Source organism: Oncorhynchus nerka, linkage group LG3, assembly GCF_034236695.1.
Source record: "Oncorhynchus nerka isolate Pitt River linkage group LG3, Oner_Uvic_2.0, whole genome shotgun sequence".
Taxonomy (NCBI): Eukaryota; Metazoa; Chordata; class Actinopteri; order Salmoniformes; family Salmonidae; genus Oncorhynchus; species Oncorhynchus nerka.
In genome coordinates this window covers 36,727,966-36,754,436 of record NC_088398.1, presented here as the reverse complement: position 1 = coordinate 36,754,436, position 26,471 = coordinate 36,727,966, and the positions used below count along the sequence as shown (strand labels likewise).

At 43.6% G+C, this 26,471-nt stretch overlaps 1 protein-coding gene across 1 annotated transcript in view; it reads right to left on the bottom strand.

Annotated features, from left to right (window-relative positions):
* Positions 1–26,471, bottom strand: part of dnah7 (dynein, axonemal, heavy chain 7) — a 230,345-nt gene that overhangs the window by 91,398 nt on the left and 112,476 nt on the right. Inside the window, exons 41-51 of the mRNA XM_029630984.2 lie at positions 23,938–24,396; positions 23,684–23,851; positions 23,096–23,341; positions 16,759–16,988; positions 16,079–16,409; positions 15,241–15,587; positions 14,853–15,033; positions 8,638–8,823; positions 7,572–7,735; positions 2,808–2,962; positions 725–915 (exon numbers count right to left, since the gene is read on the bottom strand). Of these exons, the coding sequence (XP_029486844.2) occupies positions 725–915; positions 2,808–2,962; positions 7,572–7,735; positions 8,638–8,823; positions 14,853–15,033; positions 15,241–15,587; positions 16,079–16,409; positions 16,759–16,988; positions 23,096–23,341; positions 23,684–23,851; positions 23,938–24,396 (2,658 nt within the window). The remainder of the gene's footprint in view (positions 1–724; positions 916–2,807; positions 2,963–7,571; positions 7,736–8,637; positions 8,824–14,852; positions 15,034–15,240; positions 15,588–16,078; positions 16,410–16,758; positions 16,989–23,095; positions 23,342–23,683; positions 23,852–23,937; positions 24,397–26,471) is intronic.

The window sequence follows — 26,471 nt, the reverse complement described above, 5'->3', positions numbered from 1 at the left end:
CTCCGGGAAGCGTGAATGAGCAGTAAAGGCTCATTAGAAGAAACTTACACCTGCCTCAGGCACATGTGCTGCTCGGCTATGGATAGCAACACACATACTGTAAAGTCACATATGGGGAAGAACAGAGTCTATGCAGAAGTCTTGTGCTGCAAAAGGTGTCGATGTTCTAAGGAGGTAGAAGTGTTAGCGAGGCCTCGCTTTGAAATTAAGCCTTGCAAGTTGTGTTGTTGAAGCCTTGCAACTGTTGTGTTGTATTTCATTGTATTAAAAAAGGGATGAATTATCCTAATTACAAATATTATCAAATACAGTTGCATTTTACAATGGAGAGCAGAATGATCTGTTTCCTCTTTTAAAAAATTGTTGAATGAAAACATATACATTTCAGTTTTTAATGTTTTTTTGGGGTCCTGTGCAGTTGAAAATCAAACAAATACATGTGAACACCAAACATTTCTTATTATATTAACTTATTTTATAAGAAATACTGAATTGTGCTAGGGTGCCAATACTGTATATTTGACAGCATCTGTAATTAAGAATTATTTTGCAATGCATCAAACTTCAACAATAAAGTATAACGGAGGTATGTTACAAATCAGTTTGTGTGTGTGAGTGTTTGCGTGTGTGTGAGTGTGCATATGTTCCTCCCTCCTCTCTGTGTGTGTCCTGTGTGGGTTGCGCGTATGTGTGTGTGTGTGTGTGCATTCTATGGTAGTCTAACCTTAACAGAAGTTTCGGGCAGGTAGTGGGGGTTGCGGAGCTTGGTGGTGATGTAGAAACGGAAGTCCGGGGCATACTCGATAGTGGAGTCTCCCAGACGGATGCAGATGGCACCGCCCTGCTTGAAGGTCTGCTTCAGCAGCAGGGGCTCCAGAATGGCATCCAGCTCCTCACCAATGTTCTCCAGGAGCACTGAGAAACAGCAGGGCTTTGTTAAAAAATACTGAGCAGATAAATGAGTGCAAAACTGATTAGAACAAAATATGTAAAAACATACCAATTTTACCTTCTGGGAAGAGTGTTGTGTTTGCAACTTTTAGTTGTAAAACGGTTTATTTCCAGGTTAGACCACACTTGGCAAATTATAGACCACTCTTTAATACATCTGCTTTGAGCTGATACCCCTGAAATAACATAATAAGAATAGGCAACTTTGACCCCCCTTCCAACATCCTCTGGTTAGCTCTGTGACACTCCATTATAGGACCCTCAAGGACCATGGTACTACGCTTCCTAGCAGACAATTACTAGTCATTAGTTATGTCAAACAGAAACTTTTGTTCCTATGTCTTCATCATTCCACTGGGGATGCCTATTTGTTTTCTGCACTTTGCCTTTGGATAGGCTATCGTGGATGTGATTAAGAGTCAAAATGCATTTTCTCATAATAATGAGTTGAATAGAGAGATATAGAATGGGCATTTACAGTGAAATACATATATGAAAAGCAATATATCGGGGGAGCAAACAGGAGGCGAACATAACACACAGTTCTGTTTCTCTCTAGACTATTTATCCTATTTGTACCCTTTGAATTGATATGTAGGCCACGTGTGTTTTTTAAATTGATGTAGTTTTGTCCTCGAGCCATTCTTGTCTATTAAAGTTCTGTATTATGTCATGTTTCATGTGGACCCCAGGAAGAGTAGCTGCTGCTTTTGCAACAGCTAATGGGGATCCAAATAAAATACCAAAAAAGATCAATACCAAATACAAGGACACAGCACGTGTAAATGCTGTTCCTGTTGTCTGCAAGTACATATTGACCTGACAGATAACCCGAGTTGGGCTTTGTTTTTATATTTATGCTTTGTATCGCTTTCACAGCCTATGCCGCTACAAGAGCTACTGGATTGGTAAAAGCTTGTTTGTTTGTTATTGTGAACAATTGAATCAAACAGATGAAAAACCACACGAATCATTATAAAAAGTATGAGGGAAAAAAATGACATTTGATGTGGTATACACATCCACCCCAATTTAAAAAACAATATTTAACAATATTAGCATTTTTTTTAAAGCGCATATCGTTCTTCGTTGCAAGGGTTACATTTTCTACGCAGTTTTGTAAAACTAATAAATACTGAGGGCACAACAGTCAAGTCTATACGATGGAGGTGGAAATTGAGGCAATGCAAAAACTAAAGGTCCTTAAGGGACCTCTTAGAGAGAACAACACAAACAACCAACCAAACATGTTAGTCTAATAAAGATTGCCTCCATCTACCCACAAAGATGATAGTCAGCTTCCCTCTTCCCGCAAAGAGACATGGATTTAACCAAGGGTTCAACCAACACAGTTAGTTGAACACACATCTAATTTGTTATGTACAGTAGCGCATATAAATGTAATCTATTTCTATGCAGTAGACTGTGTTTACTCCATCCCAAGGGTCCTGGGGGTGTAGATGTAAATGTATCTAAAACTGTAAGTATCATTAAAACTCTCGCCCTTAAGAATAGAAGAATAGAATAGATTACTCGTTGGTTATTACTGCATTGTCGGAACTAGAAGCACAAGCATTTCGCTACACTCGCATTAACATCTGCTAACCATGTGTATGTGACAAATATATTTTATTTTATTTTATTTGACATCACATTTCTGTGTTCTCTGATCCTGAATACAGATTCACATCTGTATCTGTTATTGTGGTGAAGGGAGACTCCTTCAGGTGACCAGAAGTACTGCACCAACCAGAGGCTAGTAGTTGGCATCCAGTCTGGCATCCAAACTCATGTGCTCAGTTTAACCATAGTTCCACTTCACAATATAGTTTAGATTCTAGGCTATGGGAGTTCACCTGGTGTGCCAAACTGGATGCAGTTCTCCAGGGTGCGCACAAAGTCTCCGTCGCTCAGTTTGATGATGTGCAGACAGTTAGCCTTCTCCATGTTCTTTACCCACTTGTTTGCCTGGCCCTGGGGGTCGATCATCAGGGGCCACCTTCGGGCATTGCTGCGCGCACACACACACACACACACACACACACACACACACACACACACACACAAAGAGAACAGTAAGGCACAATTGATACATGACACACACGGCAGGCACACACACACTCACACTGGGAGGACAGTGTGGCCAGGGCTCAAAATTAAAGGAGTCCCGTCATTCTGGGGACGATAAAAATTATGCCTGGGATGGTTCAAAACAGATGTTGGGACAGATGAGGGACGATAAGCCAGAAAAATATATAACAGTGGTTCGATACTAAAATTTTTAAACACAGAGACAAGGTTGAAACAGATCACAACATTTACAGTTGAAGTCAGAAGTTAAATACACTTAGGTTGAAGTCATTAAAACAAATTTTCCAACCACTCCACAAATTTCTTGTTAACAAACTATAACAAAGTATAGTTTGGCAAGTCGGTTAGGACATCTACTTGTGCATGACACAAGTCATATTTCCAACAATTGTTTACAGACAGATTATTTCATATATAATTGACTGTATCACAATTCCAGTGGGTCAGACGTTTACATACACTAAGTTGCCTATGCCTTAAACAGCATGGAAAATTCCAGAAATTATGTCATGGTTTTAGAAGCTTCTGATAGGCTAATTGACATCATTTGAGTCAATTGGAGGTGTACCTGTGGATGTATTTCAAGGCCTACCTTCAAACTCAGTGGCTCTTTGCTTGACATCATGGGAAAATCTAAAGAAATCAGCCAAGACCTCAGAAGAAAAATTGTAAACCTCCACAAGTCTGGTTCATCCTTGGGAGCAGTTTCCAAACGCCTGAAGGTACCACGTTCATCTGTACAAACAATAGTACGCAAGTTTCAACACGATGGGACCACGCAGCCGTCATACCGCTCAGGAGGGAGACACGTTCTCTCTCCTAGAGATGAACGTACTTTGGTGTGAAAAGTGCATATCAATCCAAGAACAACAGCAAAAGACCTTGTGAAGATGCTGGAGGAAACAGGTACAGAAGTATCTATATCCACAGTAAAACCTGTCCTATATCGACATAACCTGAATGGCCGCTCAGCAAGGAAGAAGCCACTGCTCCAAAACCGCCATAAAAAAGCTACAGTTTGAAAAGACTACGGTTTGCAACTGCACATGGGGACAAAGATCGTACTTTTTGGAGAAATATCCTCTGGTCTGATGAAACAAAAATAGAACTGATTGGCCATAATGACCATTGTTATGTTTGGAGAAAAAAAGGGGAGGCTTGCAAGCCAAAGAACACCATCCCAACCTTGAAGCACGGGGGTGGCAGCATCATGTTGTGGGGGTGCTTTGTTGCAGGAGAGACTGGTGCACTTCACAAAATCACGAGGAAGGAAAATGATGTGGATATATTGAAGCAATATTTCAAGACATCAGTCAGGAAGTTAAAGCTTGGTCGCAAATGGTTTTTCCAAATGGACCTTGACCCCAAGCATACTTCTAAAGTTGTGACAAAATGGCTTAAAGACAACAAAGTCAAGGTATTGGAGTGGCCATCACAAAGTCCTGACCTAAATCCTATAGACAATGTGGACATAACTGAAAAAGTGTGTGAGAGCAAGGAGGCCTACAAACCTGACTCAGTTACAGCAGCTCTGTCAGGAGGAATGGGCCAGAATTCACCCAACTTATTGTGGGAAGCTTGTGGAAGGCTACCCGAAACATTTGACCCAATTTAAAGGGAATGCTACCAAATACTAATTGAGTGTACGTAAACTTCTGACCCACTGGGAACTTGATGAAAGATATAAAAGCTGAAATAAATAATTTTCTACGATTATTCTGACATTTCACATTCTTAAAATAAAGTGGTCATCCTAACTGACCTAAGACAGGGATTTTTTACTAGAATAAATGTCTGTAATTGTGAAAAACTGAGTTTAAACGTATTTGGCTAAGGTGTATGTAAACCTCCGACTTCAACTGTAGCTTAAAAGTTGATAAACTATGAATAATTCACATTACAAGCGCAGCAATGTGTTCACTCGTCTCGGCCATATGCGTGAATGTTCCAAAATGCTATTACTGGAGAACACCATTCTCAAACGCACATCTGATGCCAGCGTTTCTTATAATACGACAGAGACTGATATTCAGCCTAATGGTATAGACTTAGAAAGAAGGAATATCTGAAGATGCAACAATAGGATTTTGCCTTACTGCCTTTGGACAGATTAAATGCTGGTTTCAGTGGCATACAGTACAAGGAAATCTTAGCTTCTTGTCTATGGTCGGATTTTGGCTGTAGGCTATTAAAAGCAAGGTAAGAGAGGCTATGTAAAATGTCCAGGTATCAAACAATGATATTGCTGGCTAGGCATTGCATATGTAATTATTTAGGTTATGGAAATGTATAATATCAGAATTTCATTCCAATGTTGGGCAAATAGGCCTATTAGAATGCACATTTTACTCTCTCCCAGCCTGTCTGCGGTCTGCCGGCCAGGAATTGAGTTTTCTTGTGTCGGGAGTTGCTGTGGCATTTGCATTATCTGTAGGCTATGGCTAGCTACTATGGTATTCAAGAGAATATGGTTGTCTCCCTGACCTGCACCAAATGCATACTGTAAAACGTGCAAAGTATTTCTGCCTCGCGCTGCTTGGCTTGGGGCTGTGCGTGCTCACATTATTTTTTATTTTACCTTTATTTAACTAGGCAAGTCAGTTAAGAATAAATTCTTATTTTCAATGACGGCCTAGGAACAGTGGGTTAACTGCCTGTTCAGGGGCAGAACAACAGATTTGTACCTTGTCAGCTCGGGGGTTTGAACTTGCAACCTTCCGGTTACTAGTCCAACGCTCTAACCACTAGGCTACCCTGCCGCATGAAGAGCTGAAACGAAAGGCTACGGAACTGAGACTTTGTCCTTGTGTTCTTTAGCTATTTACATATTTTTGTTCACAAGCTAGGTTGTTTGTAAATGTTTGACTTCCAACTGCTAGGGAAGAGAAACAATACTACGATACTACGATACTAGTCAGACTCTCAATCTCACAGGCACAAACATGACTGAAGTCGCATTACCTGTCACGCCCTGGTCGAAGTATGTATGTTTGTCTTCATTTATTTGGTCAGGCCAGGGTGTGACATGGGTATTTGTGGTGCGTTTTTGTCATGGGGTTTTTGTGGGGTGTCTAGCATAGTCTATGGCTGCCTGAGGCGGTTCTCAATCAGAGTCAGGTGATTATCGTTGTCTCTGATTGGGAACCATATTTAGGCAGCCATATTATTTGAGTATGTCGTGGGTGATTGTTCTTGTCTCTGTGTTAGTGTTCACTAGATAGGCTGTATAGGTTTTCACATTCCTTTTGTTGTTTGAGCTTCCTCTCAGTGCTGAGCTTCCTCTCAGTGCTGAGCTTCCCCTCAGTGCTAAGCTTCCCCTCAGTGCTAAGCTACCCCTCAGTGCTAAGCTTCCCCTCAGTCCCGAGCTGCCCCTCAGTCCCGAGCTGCCCCTCAGTCCCGAGCTGCCCCTCAGTCCGAGCTGCCCCTCAGTCCAGTGGGGTTCTGGGGGAGGACTACTAGGCCATGGTCGGCGGCGAGGGTGGACTATCCTAGGACGCGAGGGGGAGGAACTAAGACATTGATGGAGTGGGGTCCACGTCCCGAGCCGGAGCCGCCACCATGGACAGACGCCCACCCGGACCCTCCCTATTGTTTTGATGTGCGTCCGGGAGTCCGCACCTTAGGGGGGGGTTCTGTCATGCCCTGGTCGAAGTATGTATGTTTGTCTTCATTTATTTGGTCGGGCCAGGGTGTGACATGGGTATTTGTGGTGCGTTTTTGTCATGGGGTTTTTGTGGGGTGTCTAGCATAGTCTATGGCTGCCTGAGGCGGTTCTCAATCAGAGTCAGGTGATTATCGTTGTCTCTGATTGGGAACCATATTTAGGCAGCCATATTCTTTGAGTATGTCGTGGGTGATTGTTCCTGTCTCTGTGTCAGTGTTCACTAGATAGGCTGTATAGGTTTTCACATTCCGTTTGTTGTTTTTTTGTATTTGTTCGTGTTTTTTCGTCTATTAAGATGTATCGAACTAACCACGCTGCATTTTGGTCCGACTTTCTTTCGACGGAAGAAAACCGTAACATTACCACGGTAACCTCCCACCCTTAAAGGGGAAGGTGAAAATGTCTGTCTCATCTGTAATATTTTGGTTAAAAGACTCCGGTTACAAAAAATGTAGTGAAACAATAAACCACAATACATTTTACTAGTAATAGATTTATAGTTATTGAAACATTACAAAGCACGCTCATCCGTTCATCCGAGGAAAAAAGTTAGTTGCGAGCCCCGAGTGTGGCTCTACCTAGGCAGTCAGCAGGAGAGACTTCCTATGGTTCTTGCATTAGGTAACAGAACATGGTGAGTGGGATTGAAACGTAACCTAAACGTAACCTAGTGGTTAAGAGCGTTGGGCCAGTAACTGAAAGGTTGCTGGTTCGAATCCCCAAGCCAACTAGGTGAAAAATCTGTCAATGTGCTATTGAGCAAGGCTGTTGGCATACAATGGCTGCCATGTATCACCAGAGGGGGTTGCTAAAAGTAATCTAAGTGGTGGCTGAGGTAATATGTTCGTTTAGGTTGTGGACTTACGAGATGATGATGCCATTGTCTACAGAAAAGCTGTCCGATGGCAGCCCGGCGATGGTCCAACTGCGGATCTTGACTGGCTCGCCCAGCGAGTTCATCAGGGACATATTGCTGGAGCACGGGATGTCTCTGCTCTTACACAGCTCCATCCACTCCTCGGTCTGAGCCTGGAATGCACATACAAATAGACATGGGAGCACACCATCCCACGAGCATAGATCAAAAAGTAATAATTTCATATCTTCAGCTCATGAAAAAAAATATATTTTAATCACAAACATTTCCCACAATCGCAACAATGTTTTGATCAGTGTCATCTATTTTTCATGACGGCTCGTGTTTGTTGTTAAAAATACTTGCGTGAGAGGATGCGGGGGTAGCAATACTAACGCATTTTGAGGGAGACTCTTTAATGCAGTTCCTTTTGAGCATCATAGAAAAGCATACAAGTTAAATATTGAAACTATCTGGCGTCCTCTCGTCTTTGTCACATCAAAGCTCTTAAGTGTTGACTGAGGCCAACTGCATCAAAACACACACAGGCAAACATGCACATAGACATAAACACTCTCTCAAGTGCTCACTGACATGCAAACTGATTCTATGTCCCTGTATGTACCTTTTTTAATTCGTACAGTATCTACCTCTGCTGTATACTGTATTTCTTTATGTCCCTCTATGTGGCAGCATGTTCATATACGCACCTTTATATCCATTTATGTCTGAGTTTTTCCTGTATGTGACTGTAACTCTATGTCCAAGTACGACCTGTTGCACATTGGCACCGGGGATCCAATATCACCCTTTACATTATTGTATTTCATTGTTGGAGTCAATTCTATTTAATATCCTGGCAGTTGAAAAGAACATGGCATTTCTCTCCAGGAATTATTTTCAATTCCTGTATTGACTGGATAATGTCATGAAAGAGGATATCCTTTGTATGTCTCTACCTTGTATTTACCTACTTTAACCAGTATGTATATTCTGAGCCAGTATATTTGTGTGTGTACCTACAGTATGGACCAGTCTTTCATGATGCATCTGTGTACCACCACTGTGTACCTACCTGTCTATAGCTGGAGGTGAATGCCCCCAGGTAGGCTACGATGGCTGACGAAATGAGGATGTCCCCTGTCAGGTTGGTGTAGAGGTCCCCAAGGTTAAAGGCTGTCTCGCTCCAGCGAGTCTTCTCGCCACCCAGCCCACCAATCAGCTGCTCAGCTCTCTCCAGCTTCTTGCTACACAATTTCACCTAGAGGTCGAGAAGGGAAGGACAGGGCTGAGGATTTGTAAAATTACCCGTCCGTGTCGCGTTCAGTAGTCACTAAATGGGAAAACGTTTTGAAATAGTTCGGGTAGAACTACTTCACTGTTTCAAAACGGCTCGTTTCATCTTTACTGAACATGAACATGGCCCTGTTTAAAGCAGAGGCTACTACATAAAAATACAATTATCATCTTGTTTTGATTGAATGATTGAAGGCAGGCTTTACCAACAATTTACTTAATAAGGACACTCAACAATGACACTCAGTATCATTCCAAACATTTGTTCATAGGAGTTACTTTTGGAAGAGATTTGAAAAATAACAGTTCAATCTTAAATAGAACAGAAATTATTGTCGATTGATGGCTATTTAATTCTCCCGTTTTAGCTTAGTATGGTTACTTTTCATGTTGAGAAAGTTTAAATGAAAATAGATAAAACTATATTAGAGTACTTGCATCTACTCCGATCGCCTGGGATAGCCCCTATATGATTGTTGGTCTTTTGGTGTTCAAGAGGTACCTTTCCCCAAATTGTGTCTAGGCACAGATCCTGTCTCGGAGCTCTACGGACAATTCCTTTGACCTCATGGCTTGGTTTCTGCTCTGACATGCACTGTTAACTGTGGGACCTTATATAGACAGGTGTGTGTGTACCTTTCCAAATCATGTCTAGTCAATTGAATTTACCACAGGTGGACTCCAACCAAGATGTAATAACATTTGAAGGATGATCAATGGAAACAGGATGCACTTGAGCTACATTTAGAGACTCATAGCAAAGGGTCTAAATACTTATGTAATTACAAAAATACAAAAAATATAAACCGTTTTTTCGCTTTGTCATTATGGGGAATTGTGTGTAGATGGATGAGGAATTGCTTTAATTGAATCCATATTGAAATAAGGCTGTAAGCAACAAAATGTGGAAAAAGCCGAGGGATCTGAATACTTTCCAAATGCACTGTATAAGCTCTTAAAGCAAATGTTAAAATCGGGAAGAATTATTGCCAAAAATTCTGCCAATAAGTCGAGCTACCACAAATCGTGTTAAGCAAGTGCCAACAGGGAGAGAGCTATAGAACTCATTTGAAAATTACACTTTAAAACAATTCAGGGGCCTCCCGAGTGACACAGCAGTCTAATGCACTGCATCGCAGTGCTTGAGGTGTCACTACAGACCCAGGTTCGATTCCAGGCTGTGTCGCAGCCGCCTGCAACCAGGAGACCCATGAGGCAGCGCACTATTGACCTAGCATCGTCCGGGTTAATGAAGGGCTTGGCTGGCCCGGGATGTCCTTGTCCTGCCGCGCTCTAGCGACTCCATGTGGCGGGCCAGGTGCATGCACGCTGACTTCGGTCGCCAGCTGTATGGTGTTTCCTCCGACACACTGGTGTGGCTGGCTTCCGGGTTAAGCGAGCAGTGTGTCAAGAAGCAGTGCCGCTTGGTAGGGTCGTTTTTCGGAGGACGCATGGCCTTCGCCCTTCACTTCTCCCGAGTCCGTATGGGAGTTGCAGGGATGGGACAAGACTGTAACTACCAACTGGATATAACGAAAAAGGAGTAATAAACTACCAAAATATTATATAGATATATACAGTACCAGTCAAAAGTTGGGATACGGGCCTGCCGAGTGGCGTGGTGGTCTAAGGCACTGCATCGCAGTGCTAGCTGTGCCACTAGAGATTCTGGGTTCGAGTCCAGGCTCTGTCGAGGCCGGCCTGACAGGGAGACCCATGGGGCGGCGCTCACAATTGGCCAAGCATCGTCCGGGTTAGGGGAGGGTTTGGCCGGCAGTGATGTCCTTGTTCCATCGCGCACTAGCGACTCCTGTGGCGGGCTTAGCGTAGTGCACACTGACAACATCGCCATGTGTACGGTGTTTCCTCCGACACAGTGGTACGGTTGGCTTCCGGGTTAAGTAGGCATTGTGTCAAGAAGCAGTGAGGCTTGGTTAGGTTGTGTTTCGGAGGAGGCACGGCTCTTGACGATCGCCTCTCCTGAGTCCGTACGGGAGTTGCTTTGAGGAGACAAGACTGTTGAACCAATTGGATACCACAAAATTGGGGAGGAAAAGGTGTAAAAAAATATTACAAGTTTGGATACACCTACTTCTTTTTACTATTTTCTACATTGTACATATGGAATCATGTAGCAACCAAAAAAGGTGTTAAACAAAACAAAATATATTTTAGATTCTTCAAAGTAGCCATCCTTTGCCTTGATGACAGCTTTGCACACTCTTGGCATTCTCCAACCAGCTTCAACTGGAATGGTTTCACAAAAGTCTTGAATGAGTTCCCACATATGCTGAGCACTAGTTGGCTGTTTTTCATTCACACTGCGGTCCAACTCATCCCAAACCATCACATTTGGGTTGAGGTTGGGTGATTGTGGAGGCCAGGTCATCTGTCTCCATCGCTCTTCTTCTTGGTCAAATAGCCCCTACACAGCCCTGAGGTGTGTTGGGTCATTGTCCTTTTGAAAAACAAATGATAGTCCCACTAGGCACAAACCAGATGGGATGGCGTATCACCGGCAGTGTCACCAGCAAAGCACCATCACATCACCTACTCCATGCTTCACGGTGGGAACCACATATGCAGAGATCATAACATTCACCTATTCTGCGTCTCACAAAGACACGGTGGTTGGAACCAAAAATCTTACATTTGGACTCAGCAGACCAAAGGACAGATTTCCACCGGTCTAATATCCATTTCTCATGTTTCTTGACCCAAGCAAGTGTCTTCTTCTCATTGGTGTGCTTTAGTAGTGTTTTTTTGTTGTTGCAACAATTCGACCATGAAGGCCTGATTCATGCAGTCTCCTCTGAATGGTTGATGTTGAGATATGTGTTACTTGAACTCTGTGAAGCATTTATTTGGGCTGCAATTTCTGAGGCTGGTAACTCTAATGAACGTATCCTCTGCAGCAGAGGTAACTCTGGGTCTTCCTTTCCTTTGGCGGTCCTCATGAGAGCCAGTTTCATCATTGCGCGTGATGATTTTTGCAACTGAACTTGAACAAACTTTCAAAGTTCTTGAAATGTTCTGCATTGACTGGCCTTCATGTCTTAAAGTAATGATGGACTGTTGTTTCTCTTTGCTTATTTGAGCTGTTCTTGCCAAAAAATGGACTTGGTATTTTACCAAATATGCCTATCTCCAAGGTGACTCAAATTAAATGAAATCAAATTAAATGTTATTGGTCACATACACATGGTTAGCAGATGTTAATGCAAATGTACTGAAATGCTTGTGCTTCTAGTTCTGACCGTGCAGTAATATCTAACAAGTAATCTAACAATATGAGGTGCCTACCTCAAGGGTGGCTATAATAAAACATATTTTTATTTGTTTAACACTTTTTTGGTTATTTCACTCTAGATGTAGAATGTCCAATGTAAAAAATAGTAAAAATAAAGAAAAACCCTGGAATGACTGAGTCAGGTTTGTAAGGCCTCCTTGCTCGCACATGCTTTTTCAGTTCTGCCCACAAATGTTCTATAGGATTGAGGTCAGGGCTTTGTGATGGCCACTCCAAAACCTTGACTTTGTTGTCCTTAAGCCATTTTGCAACAACTTTGCAAATATGCTTGGGGTCTTTGTCCATTTGGAAGACCCATTTTTAACTTCCAGACTGATGCCTTGAGATGTTGCTTCAATATATCCAAATAATTTTCCTTACTCATGATGCCATTTATTTTGTGAAGTGCACCAGTCCATCCTGCAGCACAGCACCCCACAACATGATGCTGCCACCCCCGTGCTTCATGGTTGGGATGGTGTTCTTCGGCTTGCAAGCCTCCCCCTTTTTCCTCCAAATATAACGATGGTCATTATGGCCAAACAGTTCTATTTTTATTTTATTAGACCAGAGGACATTTCTCCAAAAAGTATGATCTTTGTCCCCATGTGGAGTTGCAAACCGTAGCTTGGCTATTTTATGTCGGTTTTGGAGCAGTGGCTGAGCGGCCTTTCGGTTTATGTTGATATAGGACTTGTTTTACAGTGGATATAGCATTTTTTTGTACCCGTTTCCTCCAGCATCTTCACAAGGTTCTTTGCTGTTTTTCTGGGATTGATTTGCACTTTTCACACTAAAGTACGTTCATCCTGAGCAGAATGACGGCTGCGTGGTCCCATGGTGTATATCAAATCAAATCTTATTTGTCACATACACATGCTTAGCAGATGTTAGTGCGAGTGTAGCGAAATGCTTGTGCTTCTAGTTCCGACAATGCAGTAATAACCAACAAGTAATCTAGCTAACAATTCCAAAACTACTACCTTATAGACACAAGTGTAAGGGGATAAAGAATATGTACATAAAGATATATGAATGAGTGATGGTACAGAGCGGCATAGGCAAGATACAGTAGATGGTATTGAGTGCAGTATATACATATGAGATGCGTATGTAAACAAAGTGGCATAGTTAAAGTGGCTAGTGATACATGTATTACATAAGGATGCAGTAGATGATATAGAGTACAGTATATATACGTATACATATGAGATAAATAAAGTAGGGTATGTAAACATTATATTAGGTAGCATTGTTTAAAGTGGCTAGTGATATATTTTACATCATTTCCCATCAATTCCCATTATTAAAGTGGCTGGAGTTGAGTCAGTGTGTTGGCAGCAGCCACTCAATGTTAGTGGTGGCTGTTTAACAGTCTGATGGCCTTGAGATAGAAGCTGTTTTTCAGTCTCTCGGTCCCAGCTTTGATGCACCTGTACTGACCTCGCCTTCTGGATGATAGCGGGGTGAACAGGCAGTGGCTCGGGTGGTTGTTGTCCTTGATGATCTTTATGGCCAGGTAGTTTGCCCCCGGTGATGCGTTGTGCAGACCTCACTACCCTCTGGAGAGCCTTACGGTTGTGGGCGGAGCAGTTGCCTTAACAGGCGGTGATACAGCCTGACAGGATGCTCTCGATTGTGCATCTGTAGAAGTTTGTGAGTGCTTTTGGTGACAAGCCGAATTTCTTCAGCCTCCTGAGGTTGAAGAGGCGCTGCTGCACCTTCTTCACGATGCTGTCTGTATGGGTGGACCAATTCAGTTTGTCTGTGATGTGTACGCCGAGGAACTTAAAACTTACTACCCTCTCCACTACTGTTCCATCGATGTGGATAGGGGGGTGTTCCCTCTGCTGTTTCCTGAAGTCCACAATCATCTCCTTAGTTTTGTTGACGTTGAGTGTGAGGTTATTTTCCTGACACCACACTCCGAGGGCCCTCACCTCCTCCCTGTAGGCCGTCTCGTCGTTGTTGGTAATCAAGCCTACCACTGTTGTGTCGTCCGCAAACTTGATGATTGAGTTGGAGGCGTACTTGCGTACTATTGTTTGTACAGATGAACGTGGTACCTTCAGGTGTTTGGAAATTGCTCGCGAAGATGAACCAGACTTGCGGAGGTCTACAATTTTTTTTCTGAGGTCTTGGCTGATTTCTTTAGATTTTCCCATTATATCAAGCCAAGAGGCACTGAGTTTGAAGGTAGGCCTTGAAATACATCCACAGGACTCAAATGATGTCAATAAGCCTATCAGAAGCTTCTAAAGCCATGACATCATTTTCTGGAATTTTCCAAGCTGTTTAAAGGCACAGTCAACTTAGTGTCTGATCCACTGGAATTGTGATATAGTGAATTATAAGTGAAATAATCTGTCTGTAAGCAATTGTTGGAAAAATGACTTGTGTCATACACAAAGTAGATGTCCTAACCGACTTGCCAAAACTATAGTTTGTTTACAAGAAATTTGTGGAGTTGTTGAAAAAGGAGTTTTAATGACTCCAACCTAAGTGTATGTAAACCTCCGACTTCAACTATATATTCCATTAGATTAATGGATGTAATACTAAAACAAATACTGATGCATTTGTATTTTGGTCTTAAACCATTATGTACATATTTGAAAGGAAGTGGATAGCTGCTAACCAGAGCTGGCTGGTGTGTTGAAGGAGATGATGGTTCACCTCTGTAATTTGCGCCTAACCCCACTGACCTGATTCTCTAGTTCAGCCTTCTTGTTCTTGTTGGCCTCCAGTGTCTGCTGCAGCTTTGCCAGTTTGTCCTGGACCTCTTTGAGGGCAGCCTGTTTTTTACGCAGGCTCTCCATGGCCACCTTCAGCTCCCCCTCTGCCTGAGATAGCTTCTCCTTCTTAGGGGCCACCACTTTGGCCACTCTGAGCGATAGGAGGAGAGAATATATAGGTTGGGGTTCCATTCAGGAAATGTAACTTAACATTTTCTAATAATAACCACCAAGGCTTATTTCAATGTCCTTCAATAAAACAACTCAGTATCCTTGTGAGATTCAAGAATAGACTATATTGTAATGTACTATTCAATGTGATCACAATTCTTCTTACACAGCTCTACACGTTACTCACTTGTCGTAGGATTCCATGGCGCGCACCCACTTGCACAGCCCCTCGGCGGCCGTGGAGGCGGTACGGATCTTCTCTGGGACAAAGTCTGGGTTGGTGATGTACTGTTTGCGGATAATGGCGATGAGGTGGGGTGGGATGTTTTCCTTGTCATACTCGTGAAGGCTCTGAAGAAACTTCATGTCTCCAAGGAGCTTCTTGGCCGGGCCCCAGAAGTCCTCCACCTTCTTGCCGGAGCCCGAGGGGTCAGGGATGCGGTCCGGCTTCAGGCCCTTCAAGATGCAGATGGCCTCCATCACCAGCTTGACCGCCGGTGGAGGGCTCTTCATGGACTTGACCACTGTGATGTCCTAGACAAAGGGGCAAACAATCACAGTCACCTAGGGCTGAACTTTGTTTGTGCATGTGCACATTTTTGGGTGCTTTTAATGTTTATGAGAGATTTAGGCTATGCACATGATTCTCAAGTTAGGATTTGGTCCATTCAGCATCATCTTTATATAAAGTTATACATTGACTTAGCTGCATCCCAGATCTCTATATGCTATAGCAAACTCTTCTGACTGGTTTGACAAAGATTGAATACAACAGAGATAAATTGGCTGAACCACAAACTTATCTGGAGACAGGCTATCATTGATTGGGCCTAACATTTATATACAACGAAGAAGAAATATACTGAATATAGTTAAATGGCAATTGGAAAAATATCCTGCATTATTTTGGAAGGGGGGTGGGCAAAGTCTGAATTCTGAGAGGGGTTGGGATAAAGCAGAAGACAAGTCCATTGGAGATTGCTTTACATTGACTTTATAGTCCAATCTCCCAATCGTTTTCAAACCTGGTTGGTTAGTGTGTCCAGGGCGGACAGGGCTGACTCCAGGATGGGCATGGCGATGGCCAGGTCGGCGTCGCACTCGTCTTTGATGGCCTTGGCCGCCATGGCCTGTTCGTTGGCCACCGCCTCATCCACCTTCACCACCTTCTCCGTCTTGGCAACCTCCACCGACTCGTGCTCAATCACCACCATCATCTCATCCACCTCCTTGCTGGCCACACGCAGCTGCGGCTGCAGGGCCTCCAGTTCCACCTGCATGGTGGCTACCTGGGCGGCTGCAGACTCGAGCTTCTCCAAGCCCACTTCATAGCGGCGCTTCAGCTTCATTACTTCTCTGTGGATGCAGAGAGTGTTGGGTGTTTCAGCTTAATAATGTCAGTTTAATGGGTAGTAATATATTCATAACCACTGGCATAATATCAAAATCTCTTGCATCTATATTAAAAATGACTAACATTGACTCAGATCTGTTTAGTGCTCTCTTGCCGACAACCACAGGTGTTGGCTACACAACCCAAATAGATCAGGGACCAGGCTATAAATGAATGTAAAAGCCACATATTTTGGGGGTAAAGATGTCGACTGTTTCTCAATCCAAAGGCAGCTGCCTGTTGGCTACCTGCCTCAAAGGGAAGCGTCCTTGTGGATTGAGAAACAGCCTTCTTGTTTTGACTGTTTCTTACGCTCTCTTCTTCTCCAACAGGGCCTTGAAGGTGGAGATGAGCTCCAGGTAGGAGGTGGGCGTAACATAGTTATGGCGCTGCAGCTCGGACAGGAAACAGGCCGACAGCTCGATGGTGGATGTGTGGAAGCTCTTGCACATGTTAATGCAGCCCATCCGTGACTCGTCTGTCATCTCGATGTCCTCCAGGAACCGTGAGGCCACCGCCTGCAGCGCGTCCTCCGGCCAGCTCTGGGAGGAGAGAGGAGAGGGTATAGGGTGAAGTTGCCCCCAGAGAAGCTGATCTTGCATTAGTTTTGCAAGGTTAGGATTGGGGAGGGGAAGCTGATCCTAGATCAGAGTAAATGAAAAGCCTGACTGAGTTCCATAATTATATACAGTACCAGTCAAGAGTTTGGACACACCTACTCAATCCATGGTTTTTCTTTATTTTTTACATTGTAAAATAATAGTGAAGACAACAAAACTATGAAATAACACATATGGAATCATGTAGTAAGCAAAAAAGTGTTAAACAAATCAAAATAACTATGTTTAATTGTTACCCAATTAAAATAATAATGTAACAATTAACTCATTAGTAATTTGGGCACCACGGAAGAAAATGTTTAACGAGTTACCATCTCCCAAATTAAACTCTGTAAGATAAGTTACATATCAATAACAGTCACTTATTAATCATTACCTCATGTCAGTCTCAATCTGAACAGTCGTAACCCTCTTGGATCTGCAAGAACCCCAACATTTGCTAATCATTCAGTACCACACAAATTTATTTAATTATTTATTGACTTAGTCTTTATTTAATAAGTAACTAAATAATAACAGAGTATACACATAAACACTTACATGAGACAAAAGTCTCCAGTGGAGTGACAAGCTATGACGGCTTATTACACAAAGACGGAGAAGGGGATGGGGAAAACAGAGACATTTATCGTGGATATATTCTAGGACTGTCTTCACATTAATCATATAAACCCAGCAAAAAAAGAAACGTCCCTTTTTCAGGACCTTGTCTTTCAAAGATAGTAAAAATCCAAATAACTTCACAGATCTTCATTGTAAAGGCTTTAAACACGGTTTCCCATGCTTGTTCAATGAACCATAAACAATTAAAAACATCCTAAAGATTGATTCTATACTTCGTTTGAATATGTTTCTACGGACTGTATTATGACTTTTCGTCTCAACTTTTGCCTGGACCTGCCCGCGCGTCGTGAGTTTAGATTGTGTACTGAACGCGCGAACCAAAAGGAGATATTTGGACATAAATTATGGACTTTATGGAACAAATCAAACATTTATTGTGGAACTGGGATTCCTGGGAGTGCATTCTGATGAAGATCATCAAAGGTAAGTGAATATTTATAATGCTATTTCTGATTTGTGTTGACTCCAACATGGCGGATATCTTTTGGTGATCTGTGAATAACACTTGTATCTTTTATCAATGTTTATTATGAGTATTTCTATAAATATATGTGGCTCTGTGCAAATTCATGGGATGTTTTGGAGGCAAAGCCAAATGTAAACTGAGGTTTTTGGATATAAATATGAATTTGATCGAACAAAACATACATGTATTGTGTAACATGTTGTCACGGGAGTGTCATCTGATGAAGAATATCAAAGATTAGTGATTACGTTTATCTCTATTTCTGCTTTTTGTGACTCCTCTCATTGGTTGGAAAATCGCTGTATGCTTTCTGTGACTAGTTGCTGACCTAACATAATGATATGTTCTGCTTTCGCCCCAATTTTTTTAATGCCTAAGACAGCGCTACAGGGAGACAGGACGGACAGCTGATCGTCCTCCAAGTGGCAGACCACGTGTGACCACCGGCACAGGATCTGTACATCCAAACATCACACCTGCGGAACAGGTACAGGATAGCAACAACAACTGCCCAAGTTACACCAGGAACGCACAATCCCTCCATCAGTGCTCAGACTGTCCACAATAGGCTGAGAGAGGCTGGACTGGGGGCTTGTAGGCCTGTTGTAATGCAGGTCCTCGCCAGACATCACCTGCAACAACGTCGCCTATGGGCACAAAACCACCGTTGCTAGGCCAAACAGGACCGGCAAAAAGTGTTCTTCACAGGCCTGTACTCTGGAACGAGATCGATTTGGAGGTGGAGGGCCCGTCATGGTCTGGGGCGGTGTGTCACAGCATCATTGGACTGAGCTTGTTGTCATTGCAGTCAATCTCAACACGTTACAGGGAAGACATCCTCCTCCCTCATGTTGTACCCTTCCAGCAGGCTCCAGACATGACCCTCCATCCAGCATGACAATGCCACCAGACATACTGCTCGTTCTGTGTGCGATTTCCTGCAAGACAGGAACGTCAGTGTTTCTGCAATGGCCAGCGAAGAGCCTGGATCTCAATCCCAGTGAGCACGTCTGGGACCTGTTGGAATGGAGAGTGAGGGCTAGGGCCATTCCCCCCAGAAATGTCCGGGAACTTGCAGGTGCCTTGGTGGAAGGGTGGGGTAACATCTAAAGCAAGAACTAGCAAAACTGGTCCAGTTCATGAGGAGGAGATGCACTGCAGAACTTAATGCAGCTGGTGACCACACCAAATACTGACTGTTACACCCCCCCCCTCCTTGTTCAGGGACACATTATTCAATTTCTGTTAGTCACATGTCCGTGGAACTTGATCAGTTTATGTCTCAGTTGTTGGATCGTGTTATGTTCATACAAATATTTAAACATGTTAAGTTTGCTGAAAATAAACACAGTTGACAGTGAGAGGACATTTTTTTTTTTTTAGATAACCTTGCACACTAACCGCTGCACGTTTTGGTAAGAAATAATGAATGTATTTATGTGTTGAATGTCTTCCTTTCATCGTGCATCTCTGTTGGACCCAGGCCTCCGTGAAAAGGGTTCCGTTGGGCCTTCTTCCAAATTAGGTGTAAGGCTCTGATTGTCCACCAGAGGTCACAATGTCCTTATTCGTCTGTGGCTTCAATGCTTTGTCCTGTAGCCTTAACTTCTTCGATATAGGGGGCGCTCTTTTAATTTTTGGATAAAAAAACGTTCCCGTTTTAAACAAGATATTTTGTCACGAAAAGATGCGACTATGCATATAATTGACAGCTTTGGAAAGAAAACACTCTGACGTTTCCAAAACTGCAAAGATATTATCTGTGAGTGCCACAGACCTGATGCTACAGGCGAAACCAAGATGAAATTTCAAACAGGAAATGCCCCAGATTTTGAAGGCGCTGTGTTCCAATGTCTCCTTATATGGCTGTGAATGCGCCAGGAATGAGCTTACACTTTCTGTCGTTTCCCCAAGGTGTCTGCAGCATTGTGACATATTTGTAGGCATATCATTGCAAGATTGACCATTTTACAATACATCTACCAGGTGCTCGCTTGGTGTCCTCCGTCGCAATTATTGCGTAATCTCCAGCTGCGTGTATTTTTCCATTTGCTTCCGAGGAGAAACCCAACTGCCACGAATGATTTATCATCGAATAGATATGTGAAAAACACCTTGAGGATGATTCTAAACAACGTTTGCCAAGTTTCTGTCGATATTATGGAGTTAATTTGGCCAAACGTGATGAACAAAACGGAGCGATTTGTCCTACACAAATAATATTTTTGGAAAAACTGAACATTTGCTATCTAACTGAGAGTCTCCTCATTGAAAACATCCGAAGTTCTTCAAAGGTAAATGATTTTATTTGAATGCTTTTCTTGTTTTTGTGAAAATGTTGCCTGTTGAATGCTAGGCTTAATACTATGCTAGCTATCAATACTCTTACACAAATGCTTGTGTAGCTATGGTTGAAAAGCATATTTTGAAAATCTGAGATGATAGTGTTGTTAACAAAAGGCTAAGCTTGTGAGTGAATATATTTCTTTCATTTCATTTGCGTTTTCATGAATAGTTAACGTTGCGTTATGGTAATGAGCTTGAGGCTATGATTACGCTCCTGGATACGGGATTGCTCGACGCAAGAAGTTAAACAGAACTAACAGGAAGGTGTTTTACTTTCACCTGTTCTAGAAGAGTGGTCTTCTGAATACAACTAATCAGCCGTGTCGATGATCCCCAGTTGGGTGGCGAGAGCAGTGTAGTCGATGATGGTTTGATGAGAGTAACAGGATGGTCCCACTTAAATTCACTTAGTTACAATACATAGAACAGCTACTCAGCCGTAACATGATTGTTAGAGAGGCTACTTTGTCGTCTTCACCTCGTGTTGATTATCAGGGTCGTAACCAATGGAGACCTACGCTGCAGGTTGAGTCCATCTGGTCAGTGAATTTATCTTCTTCACCTCATGTTGAGATGAAACATTTCAACCATTTAAGACATGTCACTCTCGCCTTCCTTCCGAAGTTACAGTATTTGGTTCCTACAGTTTTTAATAACTTCACAAAATAAAAAGCAAAATTACGATAGTCCATATTATGGCAAGAACAGCTCAAATAAGCAAAGAGAAACGACAGTCCATCATTACTTTAAGACATGAAGGTCAATCAATCAGGAATATTTCAAGAGCTTTCAAAGTTTATTCAAGTGCGGTCGCAAAAACCATCAAGCTGTCACACACTGATCTGTTTCACCTGTCTTCGTGCTTGTCTACATTCCCCTCCATGTGTTGCCTATCTTCCCCATTATCCCCAGTGTATTTATAACGGTCTGTTTTTCTGTTGCCAGTTTGTTTTGTTTCGTCAAGCCTACCAGCGGTTTTCCCGTGCTTCTGTCTTTCTCTAGTTCCTCTTTTCTAGTTTTCCCAGTTTTGACTATTCTGCCTGCCCTGATCCTGAGCCTGCCTGCTGTTCTGTACCTTTCAGACTCTGCTCTGGAGTACTGATCTCTGCCTGCCCTTGACCTGTCGTTTGCCTACCTCTCACTCAAATATAGCGTACCTGATCACACTGATGCCCGGGAGGGCTCTCCCCTGCACTACAGCCATGTGCGAGTTGGGCCTGCGGAACGCCTACCACATGGTGCTGATGCAAGAAGGGGACGAGTGGAAGACTGCCTTTAACACGGCCAGCGGTCACAATGGATACCTGGCCATGCCAGTTGGCTTTACCAACGCCCCAGCTGCGTTCCAGGCCCTGGCAACATGCTGAACCGGTTCGTCTTCGTTCGGTGGTGAATTGGCCCCAGTCTACGTCCAGAGTGCAGCTGCAACGTTTCCTGGGATTTGCCTACTTTTATTGCCACTTTATCTGAGGTTAAAGCATCCTGGCTTCCCCCCTGTCTGCACTCAGCTCTCCCAAGATTCCATTCACGTAGTCACCAGCTGCTGACCGGGCGTTCCGGCACCTCAAGCACCGCTTCACCACTGCTCCCATATTGATTTATCCTGACCCGTCCCATCAGTTTGTGGTGGAGGCCAATGCTTCGGATGTCGGAGTGGGGGCTGTCCTGTACCAGCGTTCCACCCTGGACCTCAAGTTACATCCCTGCGCCTTCTTCTCCCATCGCCTCAATGCCACGGAGAGGAATTACGATGTGGGGAATAGTCAGCTTCTCGCGGTGAAGATGGCATTGGAGGAGTGGAGACACTGCTTGGAGCGGACGGAACATCTGTTCATTGTGTGGACGGATCACAAGAACCTGGAATATCTTCATACCTCAAGCTAGGTAGGCCCTGATTTTCACCCGGTTTAACTTCTCCCTCTCCTACTGATTGGGATCCAAGAATATCAAGCCGGATGCTCTGTCACGCCGCTATAGCCCTGCGGCTACACCCTCGGACCCCGAGACCATCCTTCCCACCTCGTGCCTGGCGACAGCACTCAGCTGGGGAATAGGGAAGCAGGTCCATGTGACTATGCAGCATTCCCAGCCGAACCCTGGGGGGTTCACCCGGTTTAACTCCTCCACGATCCAGGAAATCTTAAATATACAGCATACAATTACATTCTAGATGATTATGTGCTTCCAAATTTGTGGCAACAGTTTGGGGAAGGACCTTTCCTGTTTCAGTATGACAATGCCCCTGTGCACAAAGCGAGGTCCATACAGAAATGATTTGTCGAGAAAGGTGTGGAAGAACTTGACTGGGCTGCACAGAGCCCTGACCTCAGCCCCATTGAACACCTTTGGGATGAATTGGAACGCTGACTGAGAGCCAGGCCTAATCGCCCAATATCAGTGCCGACCTCACTAATGGTCTTGAGGCTGATTGGAAGCAAGTCCCTGCAGCAATGTTCCAACATCTATTGGAAAGCCTTCTGAGAAGAAAGCCTTCCCAGAAGAATAGCAGCAAATGGTGGACCAACTCCATATTAATGCCCATGATTTTGATGAGCAGGTAACAACATACTTTTGGTCATTTAGTGTATATTACCTGGAACCAGTCGATGGTGCAACAGTTGATGAGGGCAGGGAAGCGTCTCAGGCGGCTCCGGAAGGTGTCTCCAATAGGGCTCATGGCCAGCACCACGTGCAGCTGCGAGCGGCAGCGCTCCAGGAACATGTTGAAGAGCGATAGCGGGCTGCCATCCGTCTGCTTGTCGCGCTCCCTTTGACGATCAAGCACACGCATGCGCTCGCAGATCTCTGCTTTCTCGTCAGTCGCAAACAGGTTGGGTACCTGGCGTGAGGAAGGGGGAAAAGGAATGGAATGAGGATTTTTTCATGACACTGTAGCCATTTTGGGGGGGATTATTATAAAACATTTTAAACCACCTAAATGTTTGCATTTATGTATTTCGTAAATTGAGATATGGGTGTGTATCATGAATGTTCATGCAAACCATTAATTAATTCATGCAATATTAACATGATTTAACAAAAGTTCAAGAAAGGCAAATTACAGAAATCACAAAATGTATACGACTAGTCTGTGTCTTTGTCTCTGTTGTTGTGTCTGTGACCCTGAAATTCTATATAGGGGATAAAGAAAAGTGTCTGTGTCTGTCCATCCATCCATCACCTCTCCAGTGTTGAGCAGGTTGCTGACGTCCTCCAGGAAGGACTCCATCTTGATCTGTGTGTCAGTGAAGAGGAAGACACCATGCGTGTCGCCCTGCGTGGACTTGCGCATGATCAGCTTGAGGTCGTCACGCCACTCCGTCATGCCGTAGCTCTTTGCAATCTCCACCTGTTCAAAAAGTATATTGTGATTGTTATTGAGAGTTTGTAATTTTATACAAAATACAATTGTTAATGAAAAAAAAGTTTCTCCACCTGGAAGAGCTCAGCCTCTGCCATGTGGGCGGCCAACCTGGTAACAGACTGTCTCCCACTCCCGCCCACCCCTACCAGCAAGGCATGGCCGCGCGGCTGCTTGAGCACGCGCGAGATACGGCACACATGCTCGATGGCGAAGCGGAAGAGCACCAGGTTCATGGGCGCCTTGCTGACGTTGTTGTACTCATCCAGGTGCGACTCAACCACCTGCCGCAGCTGGTCCAGGTTGTTCACCTCGCGGTAGTTGCGGTCCTCGCCCTTGGGGTCGTGGAAGTCGCAGAACATGAGGCTGCGGAGGTCATCCTCCGTCACGCACCCGTCCTGGTCCTGGTCTAGGTGCTGGAAGAGCTGGTGGAAGTCCTCTTTGAGGAAGGACTGGGACACCTCCTGGAGGTAGCCCACCATCCAGGCCCGGTCTGAGTCGTGCACTAGACGGTCGTAGTACACCCTCTGGACCTGTGAGAGTGAATGAAGTAGCAATTTGTCAGCATGAGAATTGAACACCTAGGGCCGGTTGCACCAGTTGGGCATAAATGCTAGGTCGGGCATAGCTACGTCTGACTTTGGGATCATAATTTACACCTGTTGCACCAACCAAAAGTATGACTAGTCATAGCTAAGTTTGAAGAATGCAATGCTGGCATAGCTATGTCATGAGATTTGATGCTTCATAATGATGGTTGCTAGGCACCGCACATTACAAGGCTGTTACCATCCTAGTGGCAGTTCGAAACTTTGCGAGGCATGTCCCATCACTTCGCAAAGCCCGCCACTATGCATGCACGTTTTCTTAACCACAACTGGCTGGATCAATCAATAATTACTGTGGAAATGTATATCACTAACTTACAAAAATATTGTAATTAAGTAGGATAATGCCATTGAAGGCATTTACCATATTGTTGCTTACTGAAACTCCCAAAGTCATCCAACTGTTTAATCAGTGTTTGGTCACTATAATTTCAGCACTGTTATGATTGGGACAGCGTTATTGCACTGCTTTGAGATAAGCGTCAGATTTTTGATTTCACAGAATCCCCATTTGGATATTTGGTTACAATTAGGCTGGGAAAATGTTAGCCAAATTGAAGTGAGTGTTCATGATGGTAATATTTAGTCTAGTTTTCTCATCTAACAGTGTAATCAGATTTTTTTTTTTTACATATTATGTAGCCTACACTAGCCAAGTATAACAGGTGGATTATTTTACTCTTCAGTCACGTAGTAGGCTAGGCTATATCCTGACTTAATGCCCTTGACTTGTATCTGTATATTTGGTTAATTGAGCTCTGGCTGGGCAAATAGGTGGAGGTGGCAGCTCATTTATTAGTTTGCTAATATCTGATCAGACATATTTAGCATGCTATAATGTAGCATATAAATCAAGTGTATTATGTTGCTATTGACTCACGCATAGGCAACTCAAAAAGAGGTTGTGAAATGTAGACTCACATCCTGAAAAAAATATCTATATTCTATTATTTTCTGTGCATATCATGAAAAAGACAGTCCCAATTAAACACCCTACACCTGCTCCCTAGTAGGCATAGAATCTACGTCCACGCGTAGCTCATAGAAGGGCTAACACCCAGGTGGGAGCAACAGGTATCATTTTTGGCCCGGAGTAGAGCACATTTTACGCTGGAAATAGAGTTATGACCCACTTAAGACCAACTGGTGCAACGGGCCCCTGAATATTATTATTACAATTTACACGTCATGATTTGTTAGAACCTTGAGAAAATAGACTCATGGGACAGTTTATTAAGTTACTGTTCGATTGAACGTCAGAATGGGCAAAACAAGTGACCTAAGCGTCTTTGATCGTACTATGATCGTCGGTGCCAGGCGAGCCAGATCCAGTAACTCAGAAATCTCCACCGCGCTGGGATTTTCACCCACGACTTTGTCTAGGGTTCACCGAAGATGGTGCGACAAACAAAAAAACATCCAGTCAGCGGACAACTCTTCGATCCTGGTCACCGATGGATGACTGCAGCAGATGACCACCCCGGGTTCCACTCCCATCAGCTAAAAACAAGAAGAAGTGGCTCCAGTGAGCACGCGATCAACAACACTGGACAATTGTGGAGTGAAAAGCATTGCCTGGAATACAACAGCGAATTCAGTTTACTTGAGAGGCCTGCACAGTCCCCAGACCTCAATCCAATAGAGTATACAGTATTTGGGATGAGATGGAACGGGCTATTCGCAGCATGAATGTTCCCGCCATCCAATCTGCAGCAGCTACATGATGCCACCGCATCAGCTTAGACAAACATCCCTGTGGAAAGTTTCCGACACCTTGTAAAATGCCACAATTAATTCAGGCTGTTCTGGAGGCAAAGGGGGGTCCGACCCGGTACTAGATGGGTGTAACTAATAAACTGGCCGGTGAGTGTAGATTCATAAGGGCTTGACAATAACCTTTTTAACGCCACTTGATCTTCGGACAAGTAGGATAGATTTTTGACTTCATACCTAAAGCTCAAGTCACTTGTCCAAAAATACAAATAAATGTCTATCACCAT